Raw genomic sequence first — 27,239 nt, forward strand, 5'->3', positions numbered from 1 at the left:
AAGAGAAACAATATAAAATCATATCATCCTATAACACTTGGCTTTCAAAATACATATACAAGTAGTTCTTTTAAAAACTATGCAAGGCTCACCAATAACAATGTCCTGCAGTTTCAGTAATGTTTTCTTCTAAACTGTACATGATCCACCTCTCCAGTACCACTGCAATTGTTTTTAACAAAAAGGAGCCAACTGTTGTACCCGCGGTGTTACAGATGAGACCAGGGACCGGATGGTAAAAATAAAGAGGAGTTTATTACCTGCAAGATTTCTTGCAGGGACCAACATTCATGGTTAGAATGCGGCGCTGGACAGAGTTGGAATGAGGTTTTTATAGCTTCACAGTGAGTTTTCGGTAAATGGTAAACAATACAATCAGAATTGACAGAAATCAGAACAATGGTGACAATGGGGAGTTACAGAATCACATAGCAGCAGTTAAGCAAGCGATATACAAAAGCATATTTGGTTAGCAGTAAGTTTTATCTTTTAATTTACACCTTCTAAGCAATCTTTGCCCATTACATTGTAGGTAAGCTCTTTCCATTTTCTGAGGGAATTCTCTGAGGCAGTTACTAGACATTTGAATGGGCTAGAGCTTAGGAGAGCTAAGCCTATCATGCATACCCTGAGACAGCTGATTATTCTAGTGTTTGGCCGTGTCATGCCTATCTGGAGCCTAGAGGAGTCATGCCTATCCTGAATGCCCTGAGAAAGCTGATAGGTATCTCTATTATGTCAGGATCCTGGGGAGTCAGGTACAACACCAACACCCTCTTTCTTTTGCATGGAAAACTGTATGCATTGAAACCAGGCTTTTATGCTTCTTCACAACATTTATATCAGGGATCCTCAAACATTTTAAACATGGGGCCAATTCACTGTCCCTCAGACTGTTGGGGAGGCAGACTATAGTTTGAAAAATTTATTAAAATCAAATAATTAATTAAAATTAATTAAAATTAAAATTATTTTTTTTAAAAAAGTTAAAAATAAAAAATGTTTGCTCTGTTCCCTTGGGCTGCAGCAGAAGCCCAAGATGACGCTGCGCTGCCCACCAAAAGGGAGAGCACGACACAACGGGGAGCCATGAGGGTGCACTCACCTCGGTCGAGGCCTTCTCAGCTCCTCACTGCCGCCCCACTTCCAAGTCAGAGGAAGGTCCCCTCGCAGGTGCTCAACCGGCTCCACGAGGGGGAGCAGGAGGCCAGAGAGGTGAGTGCGGAGCGGCTCCCCTGGCTGGGAGAGGGCCACAAGGAGAAAGTCAAGGGTTGCTTTTGGAATGGGGCCACGGCTGGCCGAGTGGGGCACCTCCCGCCTCTCCCCACCGTGGGGGGAAGAAGCATGGCAGCTGCTCGATGGCAGTGGTGGCTTGTCCATAGAAGGCTGCAGCTCCCACACCACTGCCGTCGTCAAGCGGCTGCCCCCAGGCTCGGCAAGGTGGCCGCAGCTCACATAATTAAAAATAGATTTAAAAAGATGTATTTTTCTTACCTGCAATCCTTTTTTAGTGTCTTTGTCTCTCTCTCTCTTCTGCCCTTCTCTCTTCTGTTTCCCACTCTGTATTCCCACTCTGTATATGCATGCAATAGAGGGGAGCTGGCGCATGTGCAGTTGAGCTTTTACAATTAGGCCCATGTGCTGGCTCTCTGCTCAGTTTCAAAGAACGCCTGCACCAGCTCAGAGCTTTTGGACTTGCTCAGAGATCTCCAAGTGTTGTACTGACTCCCCAGGATCCTGATATAATAATATCTATCAGCTTGCTCAGGCTTCAGATAGGCGTGACTCCTCCAGGCTTCAGATAGGCGTGACTCCTCTAGGCTTCAGATAGGCGTGACTCCTCTAGGCCTCAGATTAGGCATGACACGGTCAAACACTAGAATAATCAAACTGTCTCAGGGTGTGCATGATAGGCTTAGCTCCCCTGAGCTCTAGCCCATTCAAATGACTAGTAACTGCCTCAGAGAATTCCCCTCGGAAAATGGAAAGAGCTTACGTACAACATAATGGACAAAGATTGCTTGGAAGGTGTAAATTAAAAGATATTAACTTACTGCTAATCAAATCTGCTTCTATATTGCTTGCTTAACTGCTGCTATGTGATTTTGTAAACTTCCCGTTGTCACCATTGTTCTGAATTCTGTCAAAAACTGATTGTATTGTTTCCCATTTACCGAAAACTCACTGTGAAGCTATAAAAACCTCATTCAAACTCCACCCGGGACCGCATTCCTCTATGAATGTGGTCCCTGCTGCAGGAATAAATCTCCTCTTTACTTTACCATCCGGTCTCTGGCCTCCTCTGTAACACCGCAGGGTACAACACGAGCAAGTCCAAAAGCTCTGAGGCAGGCCAGATAAATGAGCATGGCGAGCTGGATCCAGCCCGTGGGTTGTAGTTTGAGGACCCATGATGTATACTGCTATTAGCCACTGAAGCAAAATTGGGCTGGTGCCATCATAAAAGAAGGATGTTACATTTGCTCCTCCATTTTATTTATTTATTTATTTATTTAACGTATTTATATGCCATCCTGTCGCGAAATAATAATCTGTACCTGAGACAAAGCAACCTTTTAGTACAGGGTCTGCAGTGCCTGCTAGAACTGATCCTGTTCAAGTATACATGTTAGAAACTAGAGCAGAAAGGTGGGGGTTGCACCACATTCAGCCTAGTGGCTGAATTCAGGTTTTGGAGAAGCTTTCAGAGGCTGCATTATAGTGGTGGGCAGTGCCAAAGGCAAGAAGGGAAAAGGACTAAAGAGTGGATCCAAATTACTTAGAACACCCGACCAAAAGTGCTTACTGCTACTAACTGCACCTTAGGAGAGACATTTCAGTGGTTCAGGGCAGGGCGGGGGGCTGCAAAAGCTGAGAAAATTCCAAACAATTGGTGGCTGGGTATAAGGCTGCCTTGGCCAAGAAACTTTTCAAATAAATGAATAAACAAAGGAGGTAAGGCCAGAGGAAGGGGGCATGACTTTCTGGGATATCTACAGAGTTGGAATGGGATCCCAGGTGGCCCAGATCTGGCCTACAGGACTGCTGCTCAAATTCTCTAACTGCTGGAGAAACAAAGCAATGGTAAATATAAAGGAATGGTAGGTGGATGGGTGTGAGTCAGGATATGGTGCTTAAAGGCAGGATGATTTACACCTTTTTGCAGGTCATTCAGAGGGATTTTCCATGGAGCTACAGGAGGCTTCAAAGGAATACTTTGTTACAGCCAATGACAACAATCCCTGCTGACCTTTAAGGCCCAACAACCCCTTTTCTGGCCCAGTTGATTAGAGACTGAAAGCAAGTACCAGTTTTCACATGTGTACTTATCCATGTATTAAGAGGCCATTTGACAGAGAATTTTCTCATTTGTGGATGGCTTTCCCAGGAAACTTGCTTAATGAACCTATTTATGTGTTTTAGCTATTATGATTTTTGTTATTCCAGGTAAAAATGGATTTGAATTTTCCCTGTTGCTTCTGTTATGTTTTAATCTGTTTTGCTTTTCCTATTAGTTGTTGTGTTGCTCTATATATTATTTTTTAGTGATTCTAATGCTGTTCAGGGAGTAATTTTTACTACATGTATGGAATAAAATATATACATTTCTTTTTTTCCAACTGGGTGAGAACTTTCTACTGGGTTTCATATAATAGCAGCAATAAATCTAGAAGCTAGTGCCTATGATATTGGCATGGGTAATCAGCTTAAGAAATGTCCCCACCACCCAGCCCATGTTTAACCTATTGTAGGCGGATACAGCATGAGCAAAAATAGTTTTTCAAAAGTTAATTATGTCTCAAAAAGATGCTGATGGATTTCAAACTTCACCTTACATGCAAACTACTTGATTTCCTTCATCAAGGCAACACAGGCTACTATTATTTCTGTATTAAATATTTGTGATTTTCACTTGTCCAGTGCTGACAAAAACAATCTAATCTTTATCAAAAGTATTCTATATCTATTACTCTTAGAAAGATGCTTAACAGTGAATTCAACATCAGTTTGACCTTTGAACATATCAGTGTTTCTTGGCAAAATACTATGGGCAGGATGCTTACCACAGTAAACAATATTAGCTGCTCCAACCCATTGTTGACTCATGCTGTGCTGTGGCTTATCAAAATAAGAGGTTAGAAATCAGCAGGGACCAGAGATCTTCTGACAAACTCCACAGGATATGAAGAACAATGTAAATGCTCCAGCCCTGGCAGATATATTTCTATATTACTGTTCCAGAGATAACTGCTAAGGTGAATCATTTCCCACCACCTACAGTACCAAATGATTTCAAATTCTGAAGGGACCATATTTATTTCATTGGTAGCTAGCAATTTACTTACCCGAAGATCATTATATTTATGTGTCTGTGAAATCCTCACAATAATTATACATTTGAGCGCTCTCAGAAGTGCTATATATATTCTCATTAGTCATGTACTTCCAAGGATATTATCATTTTTCCTCCAACAACCTTTGTGATACAAGTGGAAAGGACTCTACTGCACATGAATCTGGATTCTTACAGGCTTTTAAAAAAGCTTCTGGTTTAATCAAACAGCAGGGTGGCTCATATTCACATGCAAATACTGGAAACAGTGTTGGGGAAAAAGAATTTTTTCTTTAATGACTTCACTGCTAAAAACAAACTGCACTGCATGATATGAGAAAGAGAACATGAAGAAAGTTTTCTTTCCATAATACTTTCAAAAGCCATTATAGGAATAACTTGGATAAGGTTAAACTGATTGGCTAGGATCCATAATGCCTTGTATGTGAATGAAAAGCTCTTCCAGTGTGCTGGGGGTATTTTTTTTTGTCTGTGCCTAAGTAATCATTCTAGCTATGCTGTCTAGTGCTTTCCCCCCATACACCAGGATATTAACATTTCCCACCCAGTCACAAATACCTCCTTCTTTGGCAAAATATCCAGGCAGGTAGTGGCTAGCTAACTCCAAAAATTCTTAATGAGATTATTTAGATCAGGGGTCTCAAACTCGCGGCCCGCGGGCCAATTGCCGGGACGGGCGGGGCACGGGGGAGGGGCCCTGCGGCCTTCAAAGCGCTGGTGGCACCTGGGCCGGCCGCGGGATGAGCGGCCCACCACCACCGCGGTGGTAGAATACTTGATGCGGCCCAGCCTCACCCAGACTCTACTTCCAGCGGCCCCCAGGTAAGTTGAGTTTGAGACCCCTGATTTAGATCAATTTTAATGGGGGTTTTAGGCCCAGTTTTGTCAGACAAACTGCTTCAGTCACCCTGAGGGATCACTGGAATAACAGGTACTTTGCAAGAGGCAGTAATGAGGTCACTCCTAAAGGGTGAATGAGGTCACCTTTGGATTCTGAGTAACTTGGCTGGTGATACCCAACTCCTCACCCATCAATCAGATTCAGGTGAGGTAGGTAGGAGTGCTACATTGGTGTCCTGAACGCATGATGGATTTTGAGAGGGCCAATAAACTGAAGCTTAGTACTAATAAGATAGAAGTGCTACTGGGGGAAGCTTGTCTTTTTCAACTATTACATATTTTACTTGTTTTCTTTTTAAATTCTATAAGTCACCCTGAAAGCACATATGTATTGAACAACAGCATAAAAAGTCATTCCAAGATGCATATCTGATATTCTATTTATTATGTAATGTTCAGATTTCACAGATCTTTCCCGATGATCGCATTCGATTGCAAACATCACATCAGAAGTACCACAACTACAGAAAACTGAAATGCAGCATTCAAGGCAAAGGTAGGCAAACTTCATACGTCAGACGAGGCCCACAGAGCCATTTGATCCAGACTCTTCCTTAGCTTCACTCCTGCACAGCAATTTGTTTCTCTAAAGCTCCTGTTGGAGCTAGAGCGGGCTTGCTTTCAAGTCCATTTGGCGTATATGAAGGCCAGGGTTTTCTACAAAATCACAGCTGTGGAGGGGTTTCATTGCCAAAGGAAGGGCATCTCTGTGTGTATGCTATGTGCAGATGTATGTAGAGTATGTGGTGACCCTGCACAATTTTCCTTTGCGCCTGCCAACTGCAGGCCTGCAGACTGTGGAACATTAACTATGATGGAATGCAGGCCTTGGTGGAAAAATATCCCCCACCTTTGATGTGGGGCATGTATGCAGAACAGGACTTTAGGCCATTGATTCAGCATGGTAATATTAAAGGAAGAGCACAGACAAAACATAGTAAGACTGCCTCAAGAATGAAGGGACAATGCTGACCCCTGAATGACCTTCCTCTGTGGTACAGGTTAATGAAAGTAGTGCAAGCAGAATTGATGTCTACTTCAAGGACTAGAGGAGCCTTCAATCATTAAAGAAATTCTGTATGTAATTTTTCAAAATGATCTGATAACGTGATCTGAAGATGTAGTCATCAGGATGGCTGGTGGCATCTTTAGTGATTGTGGCACAGAATTTATCTTCTTATCACATCAGACTGGCAGTTTCTAGTCTGTCCAGGTACATGCATGTTCTTGATTCACTTAAAGGAAACTGGCATTCAGCTGACCGCCAAATGTGTTGGAAATAAATATGGATTAGAAATGGCTTGTGTGTTTATTTTCAATCACAATATTTGTGGGCTTTATTGTTTCAGTACTTGTAAAATGCACATAATAACTAAACCTATATAAGATAAACAAAGAAGACCTAGAATAGAAATTACTAAACTAGTTTTTTAAATCTCATATTTAGACTGTTTGTGCACTGGTGCATAACATCTTAACATTAAAAGGCATAGTAACTGCTGGGGGGAAAGGAATACAATTTCAGATTCTGTGGAAAATCCATTAAAGTAATATATTTGCATAAAGGAATCAGATTGATTTTGCTTGCTTATTGATTTGGATGTTTTTGATTAATAATGAAGCTAGAGAATGGATTGAAATTTGACATCATTTAAAAATAGAAAAGTTTGTAGTCATACTCATTTCAGTCATGCAAACAGGGGAATATTTGCATGCATTTTATTAGACATTAGTTGTATCAAACCCCAAGACCATTGTGCTGAATACTTGAGATAATTTGGGGCCATGCTTAATGCAAAATGCAGCATAACAATTACTTTCTTCTTCATTATGAAAGATTTCCACTATATCACCTTGGACAAGAGAACAAGCTTGAATTCCCACTGCATCTAATTTATTATTAGTGCTGTAGATATTGTTTTGTGTTAGAGTGCATAAAGTATTTCTAGAAACATATTACAAAAAAATCTACAGGGGAGGAAATGGCAAAATAAAACTGCTTTGGAAGTTATTGCATTTTTTATAATAGATCAGCACATTATTCCCATTGTAAGGCACTTTAAGAAAATAGGCTGGACCTTTTCATCAGAAAAAGCTTTTCTGCAAGTACATTTTATATAGACTTTGTGCTGATGACATATTACAGATATTTAAATAAATTACACATATATGAGATGTTTCTAGTGAATTAATGTTGGTTGTTTAAGATTTTTTAAGGGTGATAACCAATTAACCCCTCCAATTATTTCAAATAAAATGCATTAAGCCAGTGGAACAGGGAGGGCAGCACTCTCTATTCAGCCTACAGTTCCCCACATGCCTTCAATCTGCTCCAGTGGGTTGGATTCTGGCCAAAGTACTCAGACCAGTCTGGAAGATGCACCATTTGGCTTGGAAACCTTTCTCCCTAATCCCAGATATGTGAGAGCTTATTGTATTGATTATTATATTTCTCAGCATGAGGAAAAGGCATGCAGGAATTTAGTTTTGTGCAGGGATGGAGCACTCTGCCTCTCTTGTGTGCCCAGCATAGAAACCAAATAGGCTGCCAGAGGATGGAAACCTCTCTTACCATACCCAGTACAGCAGACTGCTAGGAATGCCTTCCCAGGACTTTATTAAATTTGTTTGCAGGCTAATCACTTTTTGTCTTCATCCACAAGACTGCTGAAAACTGAACCTAAGCTAAGCTCTGGATCAAATTAAACCAAAAATAAATAATCTAGAATTGCAAGTAAGCCTATGCTTGTCTACTCAGAACTCACTCCAAATACAATGGACTTCCTTCTCACCAAGTGTGCATAATATTGGTTGGCCTGCATACTAAACCTAGAATTCTCTAGTAGACAAGCAATTCTCAGAGACTACAACTTAAATCTGGTTCAAGATCTAAAATTGTGCTCCATTTCCCAAAATACCTTTTGGACACCTGTTGTAAAGCTTTGGCAGAAATGCAGATCTTTGGTCTTATAAAAATGAAATCAATACAGATGCCACTTTTTATTCAGAGTTACATTTTGAACAAACTCCATTTTTTATATTTCAAAAGAAAAATGGCTGATATGGCTAAAGGATAGAGTATAAGAAGGAAAAGGATGCAAATGTTTGTTTTGGCTGCACTTACCAGTGGCTAAATTATTCCTTGCATGAAAAATGTATCCAAATTAATTCAATTTTTGTACTGTTGCCCAACTTATGGGACATCCTTGGACATCATTATCAGGATACAAGGTGGCAGATATTTGTTTTGAAATAGTTGTATGTGCAAGTTACTTCTGGTAAGTCAACAGGAACAGAAACAGTAGCAAAATCCCATTGGTGGAGTCCCTTTGTACAACTCTTTGTAAATCTCATTGTATACCACACAGCATTTTGAGTAGAATGGATTATAGCAATTGTGGTGCAATAACAACTTATTATCCCCACTTTTGTAAAAATTAATGCAGATACTACAAATTAGACTGTACTTATAGAGTTTTACAATTCTGATCTCAATAATGATAATTTTTGATACATTTATCTGATAAAAATGAATCAACAATAATTTGTAAAATGAATTAAAGCAGGAAAATTTTCAGATCTAGATTATAAAGAACTAGACAGAGTTAATAAACCTGGGATATTTCCTTGCTGTTATAAAACACAGAGAGTACATTTTGCTATATTCACTTGTAACTTTAAACCCTAGATAAACATTACAAATGTAGCAAGAATGCATTTCTTCCTTCTGTAGGAGGACCAAGATTGCCCTCTTGAGTGTGCCAAACAGCATGGGGTATTTCATATATTATGTGATTGGCATGCACTTTAGTTTGGAATCTGCTTGGGGATGAAATTGTTGGCTAATGCTGTGGAAATTTTGATTCTACAACAGACAGGCTGCTTCTATCTGCCTTGAAACAAACAAACAAAAAACCGCTTTTTTAATGATGCCATGCTCCTGGCTTTGCTACTGTTTAATGATGTTCTTAATTGTTTTGTGTTTCAAAATGTTGTGAAGCAGCACCCCAAGCATCACAATAGGGGGCCTTTTACCAATAAAATCATCATCATCATTATTTCAGTCTTTGCTGAGGAAATGTACAATATAATTTTGGAAGTCTTCCATAATAACCTATTTTGATATGACATTTCCACTGGGTATGAAGAAACATTTTCTATAAATTGGGAAGCTACTGTCAATTTATAGTACCTCTTGATACATCTTTACAAAACAGTGAAAACAAAAGACATTTTGAGAGCGTTAACAGGCATGAATAGGATGTCAACATATCATTGGCACTTGAGAAATGACTTGTGGGTTCTGCCTTTTTACCTCTGCTCATATGCATCACACTAGGATTTTTGGCTTATGGAATGAAATCTTTAACTATGCATATCTAGGATAATGGACACATGTCAGAAATAGAAAACTACTTTGCCGATACCAGAATGCTTCTGTGTATAACCTAGGCAAACCGTGGCAACTAGCTGTGAGGATGCAATGATTTCCAGAAAGTAAGCTGTAATCCATCCAATCATTTAAGGTGCTTGGAGGTAGGGCTGACATGCTACTGAGACCAGTAGTAATAGGTAATAATTCAGCAGAATTGATGAACATAGAGCTGCCAAACTAAAATTGTCAAAAGCATTCTGGAGATGTGATGTGTATCCTATAAATTGCTAAAGAGCTAGGATATTCTGGAGTAGGACATCCATTTATAGAGCCCTCATATCTCAGGATAAATCATGATGTCATACACAAACACAGGGACAAGGTGCACATGACCAGTTTATAAGCTTCAATGGGAATTAGAGCTCAAACAGTGAAGATGAAGGGGTTGTGGAGTCAGCAAGCTGCAGTATCAGATCAAGGTCCATGAACATCTCTGGAGCAAGAAGGAGAGTTGTTCATTCCAGTGGATAGAGCTGACAAGAGCCTCGATCTACCAATGATAGAAAGGGGGTGGGGGGGACTGGGCAGGTTTTGCAGCAGGAGTTGAGTAGTCTGTCTCACACTTCTCCTACAGAAGTGATGCCAGTTGCCAGTAGACAACACAGGTGGGAGAATCAGTTGATGGAGAGGCAGGAGGAGCATCAACAGAGAAGGTTTCACAGTGCTCCACCTGCAGGGCAGTGCAGGAGAAAAGGGAATAAGGGGATTGGGGACTGAGAAGTGTTAGAGAGGGCGCAACACTTCACTTTGGGTGAACACAGAGATACATACTGATAGAGATGTGTAACAATAAAGCCTTGTGAAAAGAAATTCTGGAGCAGCGTGTTTACTTAAGGAGGGCTGTACCTAATGACAGATATTGCCATAAAATAACTGACATCTGGGAATTCTAAGGATGTCTTCCTGATTAGAAAAGAAGATGCAATTAAAATTATTTGGGAACCCCACCTACCTAAACTGCATCATTACATGTAAGCAAAGTAGGGAAGAAATACAGAATGTAATACACTGATCTAGTTCCCACTTAAATTTAAAAGATGATTGATCACATACTGACTTTTCCAACATTTCCTGGTAAGGAGTTGACCAAGGACTGAGTTTCATTAAATGCATGCATTGGTTGTATTGATTGCTCTATACAGGTAGTTGATTGTAGGTCTCTGCATACATCATGAAAAATCTTGCTGTCTACTTTGAGGAGGTTAAAACTAAAATTTTATATTCAAGACAAAGATAAAGCATGCTTTTCTTTTCCATGTACACGAATCTTTTAAATAAAATCTCTGCATAAATGCAACCACTTATCCAATTCCTGTTGCTTTAATGCCAGTTCTTAAAATCATTTCAGATCCAGAAAAGGGAAAAAGGTGTAATGATAAAGGAGCATTTGCTAATCCTAAAAAACTTATTGTAAATCTGGACTGGAATGTGCCATAGTATCTTCTTCACATGAATGTGTTTTAGTATCCTTTTTACATTCTGTCACTTGTTCAGCAGCTAGTAAAAGTTGCTCAGGCTCTGAAACAGAGCTTCTATCAGTGAGAGTTAAATGGCATTTTGAAAACCATAGGCACTCATTCTTAGGTGCAGAATTTAAAGCAAAGGACCTATTTATGTGGCTTTTGGGAAATCGACCCAGAAAAGGCTTCTCAGTATTTGGATACTGAACAAATGAGGTTTGATAAATGGAATGGTGACTAGTACTGCTTGGAATGGGTTCATGGGCCAAAAAAAAGTAATTTTGCGATATGTTGTGATACTTGTCTTGTTGAAATTTCTTTAGTCCTAGCCCCTAAAAGAAGTGGGGAAAAAACACTTCAGAACAGTTCTATTATTTAGATTATCTAACAATATACTATGTTACAAAACCATCAGAAATTTTTTATTAAAACATCTGGGAGTGCAACTTGATAATAGTCTACAAACAAATCATTTCTGAAGATTTTATTCTCCTCTGATATTTAGCAGAAGCAAATAGCCTACAACTGGACTGCAGTAGAAGCATGGAAATCACAGAAACATGCATCAGGGAGCCAAGGCCAATCACACACTTAAAAAATATGTGTACCTGCCCTACACATTATTTATTTATTTATTTATTTATTTATATTTAAAAGTTTTTATATCCTGTCCTTCACTGAAAGTACTCTATTAAGGAGTTGATGCACGGCAACAAAATTTTTTAATGTGTTTCTGCTTCTGGTGAAATGTGTGAAGCAGTCAGGATAGTCATTACCTGCAGCACATATATTAAAGAATGTTTGGAATTCAAATGAATATAAAACCACATAGCCATGCACTTCATAAAAGTCAGCATTTATTGCTAAGACAGCCTGGTGACCACTATGTCAGTGGGGCTCCTCATCCATTGCAGCCTTTCTTTTCAGTTTTATAGGCGCTATCCCTGGTATTCTCTGGTGTGGAACCTATTTTGAGGCTAGAGTTCAGCACCATGAATAGCTTTTATAAATGTCCCGTAAAGCTCAAAATAAAAACCACAATGGATGAGAAGACCCACTAACATAGGAATCACCATCTTTTCTTGTTTATTGCTATTTTTCTGATGTGGCACAAATTTCTTTGCACTTTTAAGACCTATATTAAGAAGGCAATAATCTGCTTCAAATTTTGTAGACTGAGAAGATATAAAATTATTAGAGAATGAAACTTTGCACGTAGTTGAACTTTTAAATAGACATTGAATAATCTAGATGGACAAAGAAAGAAAGAAAGAAAGAAAGAAAGAAAGAAAGAAAGAAAGAAAGAAAGAATCACACTTTTGCCTTGTACCAAGAAACAACAATTTGCCATGGTATCAGACTTGCTAGGTCTTTTTTGAGTCTCTCAAAAGTGTCTTGTTTACAGACAAGACATTCCAAAAACCTGAAAAAACTGTTCATGAATTCTGTGTCTCACTCACTTTGTTTCCATCCATTCTGTTATCATTTGGAAGATGGATACTACAAAAGGGAGAATGTGTCCAGTCATTTAGAAGAGACCTTCTAAACACCTTAATAGAAAGAACCAACTAGAACTAGTTCAACTTTTTAAACAAAATAGCATAACATTGAATACTTACAGAATCTAAATATTCTCCTACATTCAGTAAGCAATGTCTATTGTCATGGACTGAAAATGGAAATGTGTTTACTGGTTTCTAAAAAGAGAGAATTAAGAAAAAAATGCTCACTTGTAAACATTCTGTTAGAACACAATACTTTTATTAAGTATTTTTATGCATCTCCTCAACCAAAACATTTTCCAATGCACCTTATAAATAATCAATTAAGCAAGACAATCCTTGCCCACGGGCTAACAAGCTAAAATGGCACATGAAGAAAAAAGTGTGCAAGGGAGGGAGGAAGGAGTGGGGATATTAATTATTTTAACACTATTGGTGGAATGGCTCTGTCCTGCCTCAGCTCAGCCAGCTGCAATGGCTGTTGGTAATGACAGCTGAGAGAGGAGGTGCCTTCATGAGGGAGGCCTTTTACCAGGGCTAGGAATGGCCCTGCTCATCTCCATCAGCTCAGCTGCTCAATCATTTCAAATTCTTAAGAGGATGTAATCTCTACTAATTATCTACATACTTACATAAGCATCCAAACTTTTGTATCAGATAAACTTTATTTATATGGGCACAAATTATTAGACAAATATAAAGGTTTCTTTTAGTGAGTTACTACTGAGACCACAGCTAATAAAAGCTGGACTTCAAAAGGAAAATTGTAACTGAGTCAACCTGAGATTTATGAGCTCACTGCCACCCACTGAGAAGATGCTATATATTATATCAAATTACAGACTATATATTTAAAATGGCTAAGTCCCAAATCTAGAAAGCATGTGGATACATTTTAAATTTTATTAGTTTTAGTTATGGTCTCTTATACTAAGCCAAGTTAGGGTCTCTTGTACTAATCAAAAGAAAGGAAAACTAGTCTCTCAAGATTGTCTGTGAACCAGTGAAGTAAAAGCTAACCCCTTCCATGAGCCCCAAATATAGAGCAAGGTATTTATGATGTAAGAATCTTAATTAGGCTACAAGCCCTATAATACATACTTGGCGGTAAATCCCCTGGGACTTACTTCTCAAGACATGTGCATAAAGGCTGCTGTTAATTTATATTGACAGAGTTAAAGGGGACCAAATAGCTAAGGAGTGTAAGCGCATGCTTCATATTCTTTAATTTGAGGCTCTAAAAGTAGAGTAAATCAGAAGGGATAATTTGTCTTGGGCCATGGCAAGTTTTCATTTTTCATTTCCAAAGTGATGAATATAATTTATTTCTAAATATTTTCTTTTATTCTTTGCTGATAGAATTCCCCAAAAGCAAGCTTTGATTTATAAAGTTTATGTTAACATCTCAGCAAAACCCACATCTTCTACTTTCCATTGCATATATCTTTCCCACTGACTGTTCAGGCTATTCTTTGAGCATGCTTTTGTAGTATTCTTCCTTCCTTATCTGTGTATTTTCACTGGAATGTTGTTGCTTCCTTCCTACTATTAAATTAATTGGTTGCTGTGATTAGACTAATTCTCTTTCTTTCTCTCTGTGCCTCTAATGTTTTACCTGGCAAAAAGGCTGTAGCGAATAAGGTGCTGCTGCTGCATTTGAACTGCCACAGGTTCCAAAATGCAGTCTGCAGGAATCCTTGCAGTTTGAATCAATTACTGTCCTATCCATAGTGTTCCATTCCTGGACTTTCAGGATAGGTAGGGGAGCAAAACAGCCAAGCCAGCAAAAACTTAAGAGAAACCTGACAGCTAGAGAAATGACCACGGGAGAAGTTTTCCTGTTCTTTCAATAAGATTATATCAAGTTAAGAAAGCCAAGTATTGATAACAGCAAACCCAGTGGGTAAATAAAGCTAGAATCTTGTCCATATAGTTGTTTCATCAGCAGCTTCTAGGCAACAACTGAAATTTTTCATTGTCTGTCAGTCTCCCCTGCCTTTTTTAGTATCTAGAGTGGTCATGTGTTCTCTTTTACAGGGGACAGTCTTCTATTTGAAACATTGTCAGAGAACAGTCCTCCATTCTGAAGGTGTCCCCTATTTAAAGTGTTGTCCAATCTAAATCTATTTTAAAGATAAACAACCAATGGAAGGAAAAAACGGACCTTGAATTTGACCATCAGCAATGAACATCTGGACAGAGGACTGAGCAATCAGGTGCACAGGTCAACTGGTCACAGTCTGCCACACTATGTACTGCATTTCTATTTCAATTATAATTATTTCTACATGTGCAGCTATTCATACAAATCTGCATAAGTACATTTTATACAGATCACATATTTCATCTTTTTTGATAATTTAGTGGCCACCCTAAGTAAGTTCCTCTCTGACAGTACCCATACTTAAAGTATGAATCTCTTCATGTAGGTCTCTTAAATAAGATACTTTGTTCTGCCATTTTGCTTGAGCTTCAGCTCCTGTTCACTGAAAACAGAAAGTTGAGTTTTTGGACAAGTAAACAGGAAAGCTGGAGGAAAGTTGCTCTAATCAATAATAGAAGATTCTGTAGGAATAGCAGAGTTATGTCTTAATCTCTAAGCGTTCAGCTCTCCAGTCTTCAACAAACCCAAGACAACACAGCAAGGCAAGAATGTATGTGATCTTAGCCAGCAACAAGGCTCAAGAAAGAAAGTTTCATTGCAGCCACTAAATTGGGTTGCCAGGAAAACCTGAAGTAGATTTCGGCTGAGAGTCTTATCTCTAATTCTGACTTTCCTTTCTTGCCTTTCTGGGAAGACTGCAGATGTGATTGCTGGGTTAGGGGTTGGGGCTGGCTGACTGTTTTGTTTTCTGTCTCTCAATCTGATGCTGCTCAGTACTATGCTTTAGTTTATATCCTTCATTCAGATTACAGTGGGGGTTTTTAGGAAAAGGAAAGTTTGATTTATAAATGGATTGACTGATGGAAGAAAGCAGAAGGCAATTTCTTATCAGAAAGCAGTTGAGCATCTGCTTTGTATATCTACAGTATTTCTTTATTCCCAAACCCTGACTGGGACTTCCCTGACTTCCCTGTAGTTCACTCCCATTTTCCACATCAGACCTCTCACAACCTGGTGCACGAAAAAAGAAAAAAAATGTTTTGTACAAACTCTACAGGTTAATTAAGAAAAGGATTTGGTTAAAAAGGGAAGCAACTATAAGGGGAAGATGAAAAATCTGGAGTGGTTTTCTTTCAAATGAAGGGCCTTATTACTCTTTACTTATTATTATTAGCCTTATTAATTTACTTGAAAACATTTATTAAATTATTATATTTACAAGCCACCAAATAGTTCAAAATATTCTTTAGGGCAGTGATGGGAAACCTTTTAGAGAACAAGTGCCCAAACTTCAACCCAAAACCCACTTATTTATCACAAAGTGCCAATACTACAATAAACCCTGAAAACTGAGGTTTTAGTTTAGAAAAAACAGCCATTTCAAGCACATATATATATCCTTGGCAGCGCACTGACTGGCCATGAGAAAGCTTGTACAACTTGCGGCTAATGAGGCATGGCGTGTGATGTCATCGCCTGGCACAGCAACTCCTTTGTGAGCATGCGCATGGCCCCTATGTGCACTGTTATCCGATGATTGGCTGCTGGGGCGATGCTGACGCGACTTGGCTTGCATGCCGACAGAGAGGGCTCTGCCATAGGTTCACCTCCACTGGGCTAACCCTACCCTGGTGCACTCCCCTGACCCTAATATGGGTAAAATGCCATTCAAAATAGCGTTATTATGAAAAAGCCTTCCTTGAGTAGCTTTTTCTGCGTAGCTCATCATTTCTGCCCCTTCTAAACACATTTCAACCATCAAAATCAGGCCAGGACACCTCGGTTTCCCAACCCTAACCCTACCCTGGTGCACACCCCTAAGCCTAATGTGGGGGTAATGTTCCATTGAAAAGAGGGCGATTTTGGAAATGCCTTCCTTGAGTAGCTTTTTCTGCACGACTCATCATTTCTGCCCATTCTAAACATATTCCAACCATCAAAATCATGCCAGGACACCTCATTTTTCAAACCCTAACCCAGTGATTGTGAACCTTTTAGAGACTGAGTGCCCAATATGCAACCCAAGTTTATTGGGCACTCCCAATAAACTCATTTATTGCAAAGTGCCAACACTGCAATAAAACCTGAAAACAGCCAGTCCAAGCAAAATATATATATATATATCCTTGGCAGTGCTCTGACCAGCCATGCGAAAGCTCGGACGAGTCGTGGCTAATGTGTTGCGGCTTATGACATCATCGCCTGGCACCACTACTCCTTTTTGAGCATGCGCATGGCCCTTATGTGCACTGTTATCCAATGCTCGGCTGCTGGGGTGATGCTGGGGTGACTTGACCAACAGAGAGGGCTCTGTGTGCCTGCTGTGGCACACGTGCCATAGGTTCACCACCACTAGTCTAGATGGTATACAACAATCAAGACCAAAAATACAGCAATCTTAAAATTACAAAATACAAAAACAATAAAATTGATGAAATTCATCAATTAAAAATATAAGTAACAATAATAATAATAATTTAACAATGAAATTTCTGTTCGCGACCCAATTTGGTCGTGAACTTGAGGTGTTTGTGAGCCGAGGTATCACTATACCTTACTTGCAAAAGAGATCATTGTGACTTGGCATGAGTTACTATCAGTTTATGCATCCACTAAAGTCCCTTCAGAAATGTAGCACCACTGTCTCTTGAAAAGCAGCAGACACAACTCTCTGATGCAGTTGATGCATCTACCCCTCCCTGGACCCATGATCAATCTTTTCTTGGCATGCTTGAATGGCAAAGATTGAAAGCAAAGATTGAGAGCAAATGTGACCAGTTAAACTGTCTATATTGTCCAGCCAACATTGTTGGACAGTTTCCAGAAAACTGGACAAGAGAGTAGTTATGAAAATAGACAATTTTGTTTTTGAAGTGCCTGGCAAAATCATCAGGCTTCTGAGAGTTCCAACATACCATTCACTATGGTAATAAATGTGATACCACCCAGAAAAGCTCTGTTAGGCAACTACATGAGGATGCAGTGGAAGCAACAAAACAACTCTGCTTGTCTCACTGCCACAACAGAGACAGGATTATGCATCCTTACTCATGTTCAACTGGCTTCACAGTCAGTCTTACAGAAGTGGCACTCTAGGCATTATCTGACCAGTTTCATTGCCCGGATATTTCCTAAAACTAGTCCCCACTGTCAAGTTACAACCCCGGTTTTCAAAGTGGATGCTTTCCAGGCTCTGTTGGGGCTTTCCAGGGGACTTTTGAAATCTCCCCCTATCGTAAAAGCTGTTTGCTGTGTGGAGTAGGGTGTTGCTTTTCAAGAAGTGCAGATGCAAATCTCTCTTGGGCATATGTAAGCATTTACTTAATATTTTTGATCCCACCTTATGTATACAGTGAATTCACTGCCGATTCAATAATTTAGGTATACTTGACACCACTTTGGGGACTCCAGTGAAAGGAAGGACAATAAGATACAACCAAAGAAATACTGTAGTGCTCCCTCTAAGTAAGTTAATTAATCTCACCACTAGAGTGATCCCTCATAGGGAGAGATTAGAGACAGTCAGCTGTTGCTCACAGTTTCCAGTTTCTTTAAGCTAAGGAAAACTTTCTCCAGCAATTGTTCAAAATTACTGAAGTTAAGCAAACTTTCTCATACTGTGTATTTGTCACAACACATAACACCTGATAGCATCTTCCTCCTCCTGACAATCCTGTTTTATTTCTTCATAAAAGAGAACATACATACTTCTGGATTATTTCCTAATTTAATTGGAAAAAAACACAAACAATTATTGAACCAATTAAAAACAAATATGGCCATAGTAGACCAATGGCTTAAGACTTCCTTTTAATCAGTAGCCAAAGTGACAGATGTATATTATTTAAGATACAATCCTACATCCTCCCAACTTCAACTAGGAGGATTCTTCTAGGATTCTTTCAATCCTCTGAGATCCTGCAATATCAAAGTTGGGTTCTGAAAGTCAAGCCCCCACCCTGCCCCACTCACAGCAAGGGATGAAAGAACTATGCTTGTCCCTCCACCCCAAGTTTGCAACTGAGTCTTGGAAAAGACAAAAGGGGCATGCCAGGGGACAGTAGGAGGAGGAGACTGGGACTAAGGGCTTATTCCACTTCCTATCAGCACTCAGTCTCCTTCCCTCTTGCTTCCTGGTGTTTTATCATAATGGCCAAAACCAGCATCTATGCAAGTCATGAGGTGTGGCAGTCATGCAAATCACAACTGCACCTTGCCTTTGCCATTGGATGCTTGGAATCCCCCAGATTTGGAAGCTTATATGAATCTGTCGTGGGGGGTAACTGAATTTCACCCTTGCTCTGTTTTCAAACTGCTGAATAACTGAAGTTCTCTGGCTGGTGTTCTCTACAATAAAAACATGCAGTACAAATGCTAAAACACATACATACATACATACATACATACATACATACATACATAAAGCAAGCAAGCAAGCAAGCAAGCAAGCAAGCAAGCAAGCAAGCAAGCAAGCAAGCACAGAATAAACCCAAGATACGAACAGCAGAAAAGAATATAACCATAAAACTAAATTAAAACCTGCAGTAGAAGAAAACTAAGAGCATTAATATGTCAGGGAGAATAAAAAGGTATTTATCTAGTCCTGAAAATAACATAGTATAAATGTCAAGTAAGCCTTGCTGGTGAGAGCATTCCACAAATGGGGTGGAAAGCCACCCTCTGGAAAACCACCCTCTCATCTAATTTGTGGAAGCACCTAAAGAAGGGTCTGTGACTCTAATATTACTGCACAAGCAGGTAAATATGGGAGGAGACTCCCTTCAAGTAACCTGGCCCCAAAACATGTAGGTCTTATAAGATTACAACCAGTATTTTGAAATGGTAAGCAGTGTAGACAGAGAAGTATTGATATAATATTATCAAACCAGTCAGGTCTAGTTAGCAATCTAGCTGGTTTGCAAGGGAATATGAATCCACCTTCCCCTTACAAATTTTTGGCCTGTTGTTGTATGTTCTAATAGAAATAAGAAAATACCCAATTACATTTAGTATGAATAAAGGCTGAAATCAAAACATATAAATAAAGAACAGTTTCTCTGCAATCTTTTCTGACATAGGTCATGATAATGACCAAGGCCATATTTACTGAAACTGTTAATTCACTTTAAGTGCAAGTTCTTAATCTGTCTCTTCTTCCTTTCTGCAGGTTCTCACAGTGTGTAGGGTAGGAGGTAAAGATCTCTGGGACATACCCTTGGTGCTTTTTTTGTAAAAAAAAAAAAAAAAGTGCCAGAACTCATGTCTTGGGGTCACACTTTTACACTAAAAAAGATTTTCAATTCACCAACTTTTTTTGAAATAAAGAACTTATTTACCTTTTGCACATAGCCAGTCACTCTTCACACACATAAACATAATGGTCGCCGCCAGCAGTAAGCACTCAGTGCGCAACCACACACATCAATCCCAAGCCGAGCAGCGCCCCAAGCCGAGCAGCGCCCTCACAATCAGCATGGACACACAAGCAGCCCGCAGGCACCATTTCAATGATTTTTGCCACTGACCTGCTACGGGCAATTCAGGCAATTTTGACAGGCAATTCAAAATTATTTTGTAAAATCCATTGGAAAAATCCGTTAAAAAAAGGTGCTGGAATGCTGTTCCGGTGCATTCTATGACAAAGAAAGCTCTGCATACCCTCACTGCTTTGTTAAATCACTCTCTTGTGGTGTGGGAGCATGATAGTCACTTCTACTTTTAAAACATGGATGATACTGATTGTTTGAATGCATTTCAATTGGCCTTTCAGCTGGCATATTTATTTACAACATTTCCTGCTCCACATCTAAATGGGATGGAACATAGAACAGTAAAAAATACAATGAATACAAAAGAATACCAATAAAATCATGGCAGGTCAATCAACAAAGATTCCTTAAAAGAAAAATGCTTTTAGGAAATGCCAAGAACAACACAATGTTGGTGCCTGCCTAATCTCCAGAGGAAGGAGTTTCACAGAAATGGAGGCACCACACTGAAGGTTCTTCTATGGTTGTATTCCAATCAGGCTATAGGCCCATATGAAATCATCAGAAGAATGCCATCCGATGGCTTCAGTGTTTTCCTGTGGAAGAAAAGGGAGGGGGAGTAGTTCCTGGACATTGTCCAGGAGGTCCTCCAGGCCATCTGGCAATAGCCCCCTTCCAGACAGCAAGAAGATGGAGGAGCCACTGGGGAACCAGCTGGGGAGACATGGAGGAATGTCACCTGCAAGAGGAGGAGCACCTCTGGCACCACCCCTCTGTCACCTAGTGCTGATCTGAGACCATTTCTTTGCTTGAGCAGGCTGAGACCACAAGTCCCCAGGGGAGCAGTCTGCTCAGAAAGCCTGGCCCAGGGGCAGATGTGGCCAGGTGGCCACTGCCAGAGAGGTGACTGCTGAGACACAGCCCCCTATCTCCACTGGGTGAAGGGGAAGGTGAGTTATCATCATTGGGAACTCCTTACTAAGGGATACTGAGGTGGTGGTGTGTCAGCTGGATCTTGAGGTGAGGGAAGTCTGCTGTCTGCCAGGTGTACGCATCCAGAGTGTGATGGATAGGCTAGTGCATCTTCTTCCCTTGGGGGATCAACAGCTGCTTCTGCATGTGGGGATCGATGATACAGCCATGCAGGGGATGGGTGGGATCACTCAGGACTTCGAGGTATTGGGCAGGAGACTCAAGGGACTGAAGGTTCATGTAGCCTTTTCCTTGCTCTTGCCAGTCCACAGAAATGGGCCAACCAGGGAGAGGAGGGCTGTGGAGACAAATGACTGGCTGAGGGCATGATGTTGGAAGGAACTCTTTGGGTTCCTCAACCATGGCAACCAGTTCCTCACTGAGGGCATTCTGGTGACGGATGGGGTGCACCTCACCAGGATGGGGGAAAGAACCTTCATGAATGCTCTAGCAAGCTTCATTCAGAGCACTTTAAACTGACCCAGGGATGGTGGGACTGGGATCCCCAGAAACCAGTCAAAATCAGTCAGGTGAGATAAGGGTCTCAGGGGCAGGACAATGTAGGGACTGCAGGGGCTGGCATGGCTACTGTACTGAGGGTTCCTGGGGTATGCTTTGTTTAGGAAGCACAGGAAGAGAAAGTGGGGAGGGGGTGTAGTGCTATATGTTAAGGAAGGAAAGGGTGCAATGAGATACAGAGTGGGGTAGAAGGGGACAAGGTAGAGGTGATCCGGGTAAGATTGATGGGTCTAGACAGGGCAGGAACCTGATAGTGGGAGTATCATCCCACTGGATCAACTTGAGACCCTGGACAATGCTCTGATAGATCAGATTGGAAGGATATCCCAGGGCAGGGACACATTTATAATAAAATAATTCAACCTCCCTGGTATTAGTTGGGAGATGCACTCAGCAGCAGCTCAGTCCCATTGCTTCCTAGAACCTATGGAGGGAGGGTTTTTCATCCAGAGGCTCCAGGAGGTAACAAGGGAGGAAACATCCTAGACTTGGTTTTGACCAACAGGGTGGTGGATGATGTGCAGATTAGGGAGCTCTGAATGGAAGTGACCACTCTATCCTATGCCTTGAGATCAGGAGAACAGGAATGAGTAGTCGGTGAAATACTAGGATAAAGGACTGAGGCTGCTTTGGTTACCTTGATGGATGACCTACACCAAGAACTGGATGGGGAGAGTACATCCTGATTAGTTATCCTGATTCTCTTGGCAGCTTTCAATAGCATTGATAATTATATACTTCTGGACTGTCTAGCAGGGCTGGGCCTTCAAGGTACTCTTCTGTAGTGGTTTTGGTTCTTTGTTCCATCATGCTCAAAAGGTAGTACTGTGGGATTACTGTTGGCTGTAGAAACCTTTGAATGCTACCTAGGTTAAAAATGGGCTAAATGAATGTTAACAAACTGAAGTTAAACCCAGACAAGACAGAGGTGTTGCTAATCAGTAGAAAGCCTGAGTTGAACATTGGGATTCAACCTGTCTGTAGCTTGGACAGTGCTCCTTGACACCACACTGTATTTGGATCTTCAGGTGGTAATGGCAACATATATGTCTGCACAATTACACTAGGCATGTGAGCAACCCTTCCTAAATTGGACTGGTTTGGCAACTGTTATCCATGCCTCAATTGTGTAATGTTTATTACAATGTGTTCTGTGTGGGGCTAGTGCAACTATTGACATATCTGAACACAGCAAAATATGGCAACTAGGCTACTCATGAGTGACCAATATTGTGACCATAACAAATCTTTCTTCAAAGACCCGCACTAGTTATCAATCACTTTTCAGGTGCTATTCAAGGTGTTTCTTTTAAGCTTTTAAAACCTTTCATGTTTGTCCAAAGTGCTGAAAAAAATCCATACTAATGCTGTAAAGTAGGGAAAATGCAAGAGAATCTACTATGAGTGAGTGTGTGTGTGTGTGTTTTGGGTTTTTTTTTTTTTTTTTGGCTAAGCAGGGGATACTTTACAAAATTCACTCGCTATTCTGTATAAGAGTAACTATAAGGGAAGTTTCTCACATATCACAACAAAGTCTGTATGTGTCTGGGAAAGGGAAGACAGAGGAGAATGTAATTTTGAAGTGTGAGCAAACAACTCAGCTGAGTTTGGGGTGGCTTTGTCAGCAAAGAACATCACAGGGTGCAGAGGTACATCTCTCTGGAGATGTGGTACACAGGATTTGACTGTTAGGAGTGTTGTATCTCCCCCTATGTTCAATTTTTATATTTGTTAAAGAAATCTCAGATATTAAAAATAAAAGCTCATAAGTTTCCAGTGATCTCTTCACAAAGAAACTGAATTTGACTGCACACTTCTCACAGCTTGTGAAAGTTGAAGCAAGATAAATTACTGCTGCTCAGGGACTGCACAGTTCAGACGCTATTTTTGTCCATATGAGCATGAGCCTGGGGAAAGACTGGTCTGTTTCTGTGACAAATATTATATAAATAATCTCTAAAACATTCAGCTATTAAAGGTGCAATCATATGCAAGTTTAGATCTCCCAGCATGTCTCAGACACTGTGACTGGGGCATGCAAGGAGTTGTAGGACTTTTTTTCTAAGTACACATAGGCCTGAGCAATAAAGGAAGCAGTATGAATTCATATTCTTGTAAGATAGAGATTTGTTATTATTTCTTTCTTAAATCCAGAGTGTAGTATGATGTATAAGAAGATAAATTCTGGCAGGTGTACATAAAGTATTGAGCAAGAAAAGGGACACATAAAATAACAAAATACAATGTAGTCCTATATAAGATTGACTGGAAATTCCAAATAAGGCTACCATAGCACTGTACAATAAATGATTACTGATTATTTGAAAGGCACATAATATGACAAAATTAATACTGTAGGTGCAAAGATAGAGACTTTCTAAAATTTGAAGTAAGTTTCAGTGTTTATCAAATATGTAATTAGATGAGCAAGGAAGTAAGCAATCACAAACATTTATGAATTAAACTAAAACAAATTAATAGAATTATGTTTACTTACCTTCTCCCGAACTTTGTACATCAATGGCAATCTGTTGTTGACTTGATGAATAGCTTCTACATTTAATATCTGTTTTTGCATAGAAGCTGTAAGAGATTCAGGATATATTTGCAGATTTCCACACTGCTTGAACTATGAAACATAAAATATTAAGATAAAGATAAACAAAAAGAAAATATAATCCAAAACAGGAAAAGTAGGTATTACAATATGTCTTTTTATCATTTGTATTACAGCAACACCTAGAGGCACCATTAAGAAGCAGAATCCCACTCAGTTTTCTGTTGACAAACAAAAAGAAACCAATCAGAAAATATAAAAAAATCCCTACTTTTAAATTTTGTGATATGTCGATAAAATAATTACTTAGATGAAAAAGGTAGCCCTTAGAATAATTTTATAATCAGTGGAAACACATCAAACTACAAGCAGGACAACACTCAAAATAGTTCAATTGAAGTTAGTGGGAGGGGAGTTTTATTAAGGAACAGGCTATTTGATGTTTTTGAAGTGTTCATGTTGTTACCAAACTCAGCCAGTCAACAGCTAGGGCAAACCAAGGTGGACCCCAGACCTGAGTCAAAAGGAGCCTGAGGCGAGACTTAGAGCCAAAACCAGCTTTATTCTAGTGCACTATAGAATAAAGGGAGACAAAGGGGGATGTTCAGCCCAAAGCAGTGTCTCAAAAATTGCACCCCGGTACATGCGTTTTATACACTAGGTAAACAATTAGGTCACCTAATACACTTCTAATGCATCAATACATCAATGTATGCACCTCCTCCCCTGCTGTTAGCTTCAAAGAGTCTTTTCTTCTGTCAAGGACCAGATATTTCCCATGTCTATTTCTTATCTGCCTGAGATTCACGCAGGCTTGCTATGTTCTTACTCCCTGCACATTCGCAACTTTCATGGCGGCTAGAACCAGTTTCCACTGTCCCTTTGATTACTGTATTCAAGGTCAAGCTAGAGTGTTAGCTGTGGGTTACACAAAGTTCATTTTGTTCTTATCCACCCTCCCTTCTGGGACAGTATAACTGGTGTTTTTACTATGTGATCTTCCTCTGGCCAACTACTTTTAGGGTGTTTGGGAGTCTTACAATTGGCAACAATATGTTCCTGGAAAGATCCTGAAGATGAGGGAATGTGCTCTGCATATTATAAGACTGCTCAGAGAACCCTAATCTGGGCTATAGGTTGTGGTCTATAAATGTAATAAACAAACAAGACGAGGCCCTGATCAGCTGAAGAAAAACAAAAAAAAATCTATATATATACTGCATGTACCTTTTTATACTGGCACAGCTGTTTAGAACTTCGCAACAGTAACAGTTACTGCTTCTGCCCATTATATTATTGCCAGTAGGAGAAAATGTATGTGTGTGGGGCAGGGAGGTAATTAAACATGCAGTATAAAGAAGGCAAATGAGTTCTAAACTGGGTGGGTTGGAAGAGAAGGGGGAAATGCTGGAAATGTTCCCAGAGGAAAACTTTGTGTGTAAAACAAGCGTGGTATTAATAAAGCAAATGAATTCTCTAATAATATAGAATCAATAGATGAGACTTGTATAGTATTCCATATGTATTAGCTACTAAATATTAGAGCTTTTGACGCACATTATAAACTCTTCAGGTAATGACTGTTTCCATAATAAAAAAAGGTATTTTCCAGAGATAGTAGCTTTTGGACACTGTTTTATATTTTATTGTATAATTAATTTAATAATACCAGTGTAGCATATAATTTAAGAAAGCCTTCTGCTTTAAGTGCCATATTCCAGGTAACTTAATTCAGCTTCTTTAGTACTGGATTTTTATTTTTAGTTTTTAGGGAGATTTTGTTTTGGTTTGGTTTTTCATTTCAACCTCCCTCCAAGGAGTTTGGGGAAGTCCTTAAGTTTCACCCTTCCTTTTATCCTTTTTAATTTTTTTCCTTCCTTTTAGGCTAGGCAGACAAACGCCCATCTGAACTGCTTGTTATCTGATACATTACTATGCCATATAGCCTGTCATAGTCACGGTTTGAGTGTTTCCCTTCCCCTTTCACGTTTATGGGTACAGCAGAGATTTTAATCTGCATTATTAGTTACTGAAATGAGGTGCTGATAGGTGCTTCTATGAAGCGTTGCTTTCTTATTTCTGAGGTAGGAAAGGGGTGGTGGTGGTTGTTCCAGATGAGTTACTTGAAGAACAAGTGACGAGCCTCGGCATTGTGCTATTCCATCCTTCCCTTATCCGGTGCCCTTCTTCTGTGTTGGGTTACATCTCTCAGCATCCCCCCGCAAGTATGAGAGGATGCTGGGAGTTGTAGTCCAACGCATCTATAGCTACACTGCACCAGATTGGGGAAGGTGCATGATTGTGATTCCCTTTCACCCCCACCCGTCTTTTAGGCTACTCATGCCAAATCCACGAGCTGAATTAGGCCCAGCAGAGGCGCCCTCGGAATGCCTCGGCTTACCCAGACACCATCCCGTGCCGTGCTGGGGTTGGCCCGCCTCCCCTTTGGCATGTTTCACTCTGGATGCGGTTATCGCTTCCGCCGAGGAGCTCGGACCGTCCAGGGAGCCAGTGAGGAGGATGGGCCCCCTCTGCGTGCCAGACAGCCGCCCGCCCGTCCGAGAAGGCCGAGGCGGCAGCGGTTGCCATGGCCACCGCTACTTAGCGCTTTTCTTTCGTGTTAAGTTCGGCAGCTCTCCTCTGCTGAGTGCTGGGTGGGAGAGCGCCCGCAATGAGTCTCCTGACCATGAAGGAAGAAGGGGAAAATCCCGTAACGCCGAAGCCAAGGGCCGAGGAAAATAGACCCCCCCTTTCTCTTTCGGCAGGAGGGAGAGTTTCCTGCTCTTGAGGGGGTTCTGCTCGCTTCAGATATCCACATGGGGAGCTGATGGGGAGCTGAAGCCTTGTGGCAGGAAAACCCATTAAGCCAGCAGGGACGCGACCCTCAAGTTTCTCCCAATCGTTCAAGGAGAGGGCACTTGCGTTACTAAGGTCTATGAGCAAGATT

The 27,239-nt window shown here is 40.3% G+C and overlaps 1 protein-coding gene across 1 annotated transcript; it reads right to left on the reverse strand.

Moving 5' to 3' along the window:
- Positions 1-11,094: 11,094 nt before the first annotated feature.
- On the reverse strand, positions 11,095-26,744 carry TEX36 (testis expressed 36). The gene is made up of 4 exons (XM_044445610.1): positions 26,694-26,744; positions 24,233-24,364; positions 12,769-12,846; positions 11,095-11,481 (listed from the first exon to the last, which is right to left on the reverse strand). The coding sequence occupies exons 1-4, from the start codon at positions 26,742-26,744 to the stop codon at positions 11,095-11,097; spliced, it is 648 nt and encodes a 215-aa protein (XP_044301545.1).
- Between the last annotated feature and the right edge of the window lie 495 nt (positions 26,745-27,239).

This window comes from Varanus komodoensis, unplaced genomic scaffold (genome assembly GCF_004798865.1).
Source record: "Varanus komodoensis strain SLA01 unplaced genomic scaffold, ASM479886v1 scaffold49, whole genome shotgun sequence".
Classification (NCBI taxonomy): domain Eukaryota; kingdom Metazoa; phylum Chordata; class Lepidosauria; order Squamata; family Varanidae; genus Varanus; species Varanus komodoensis.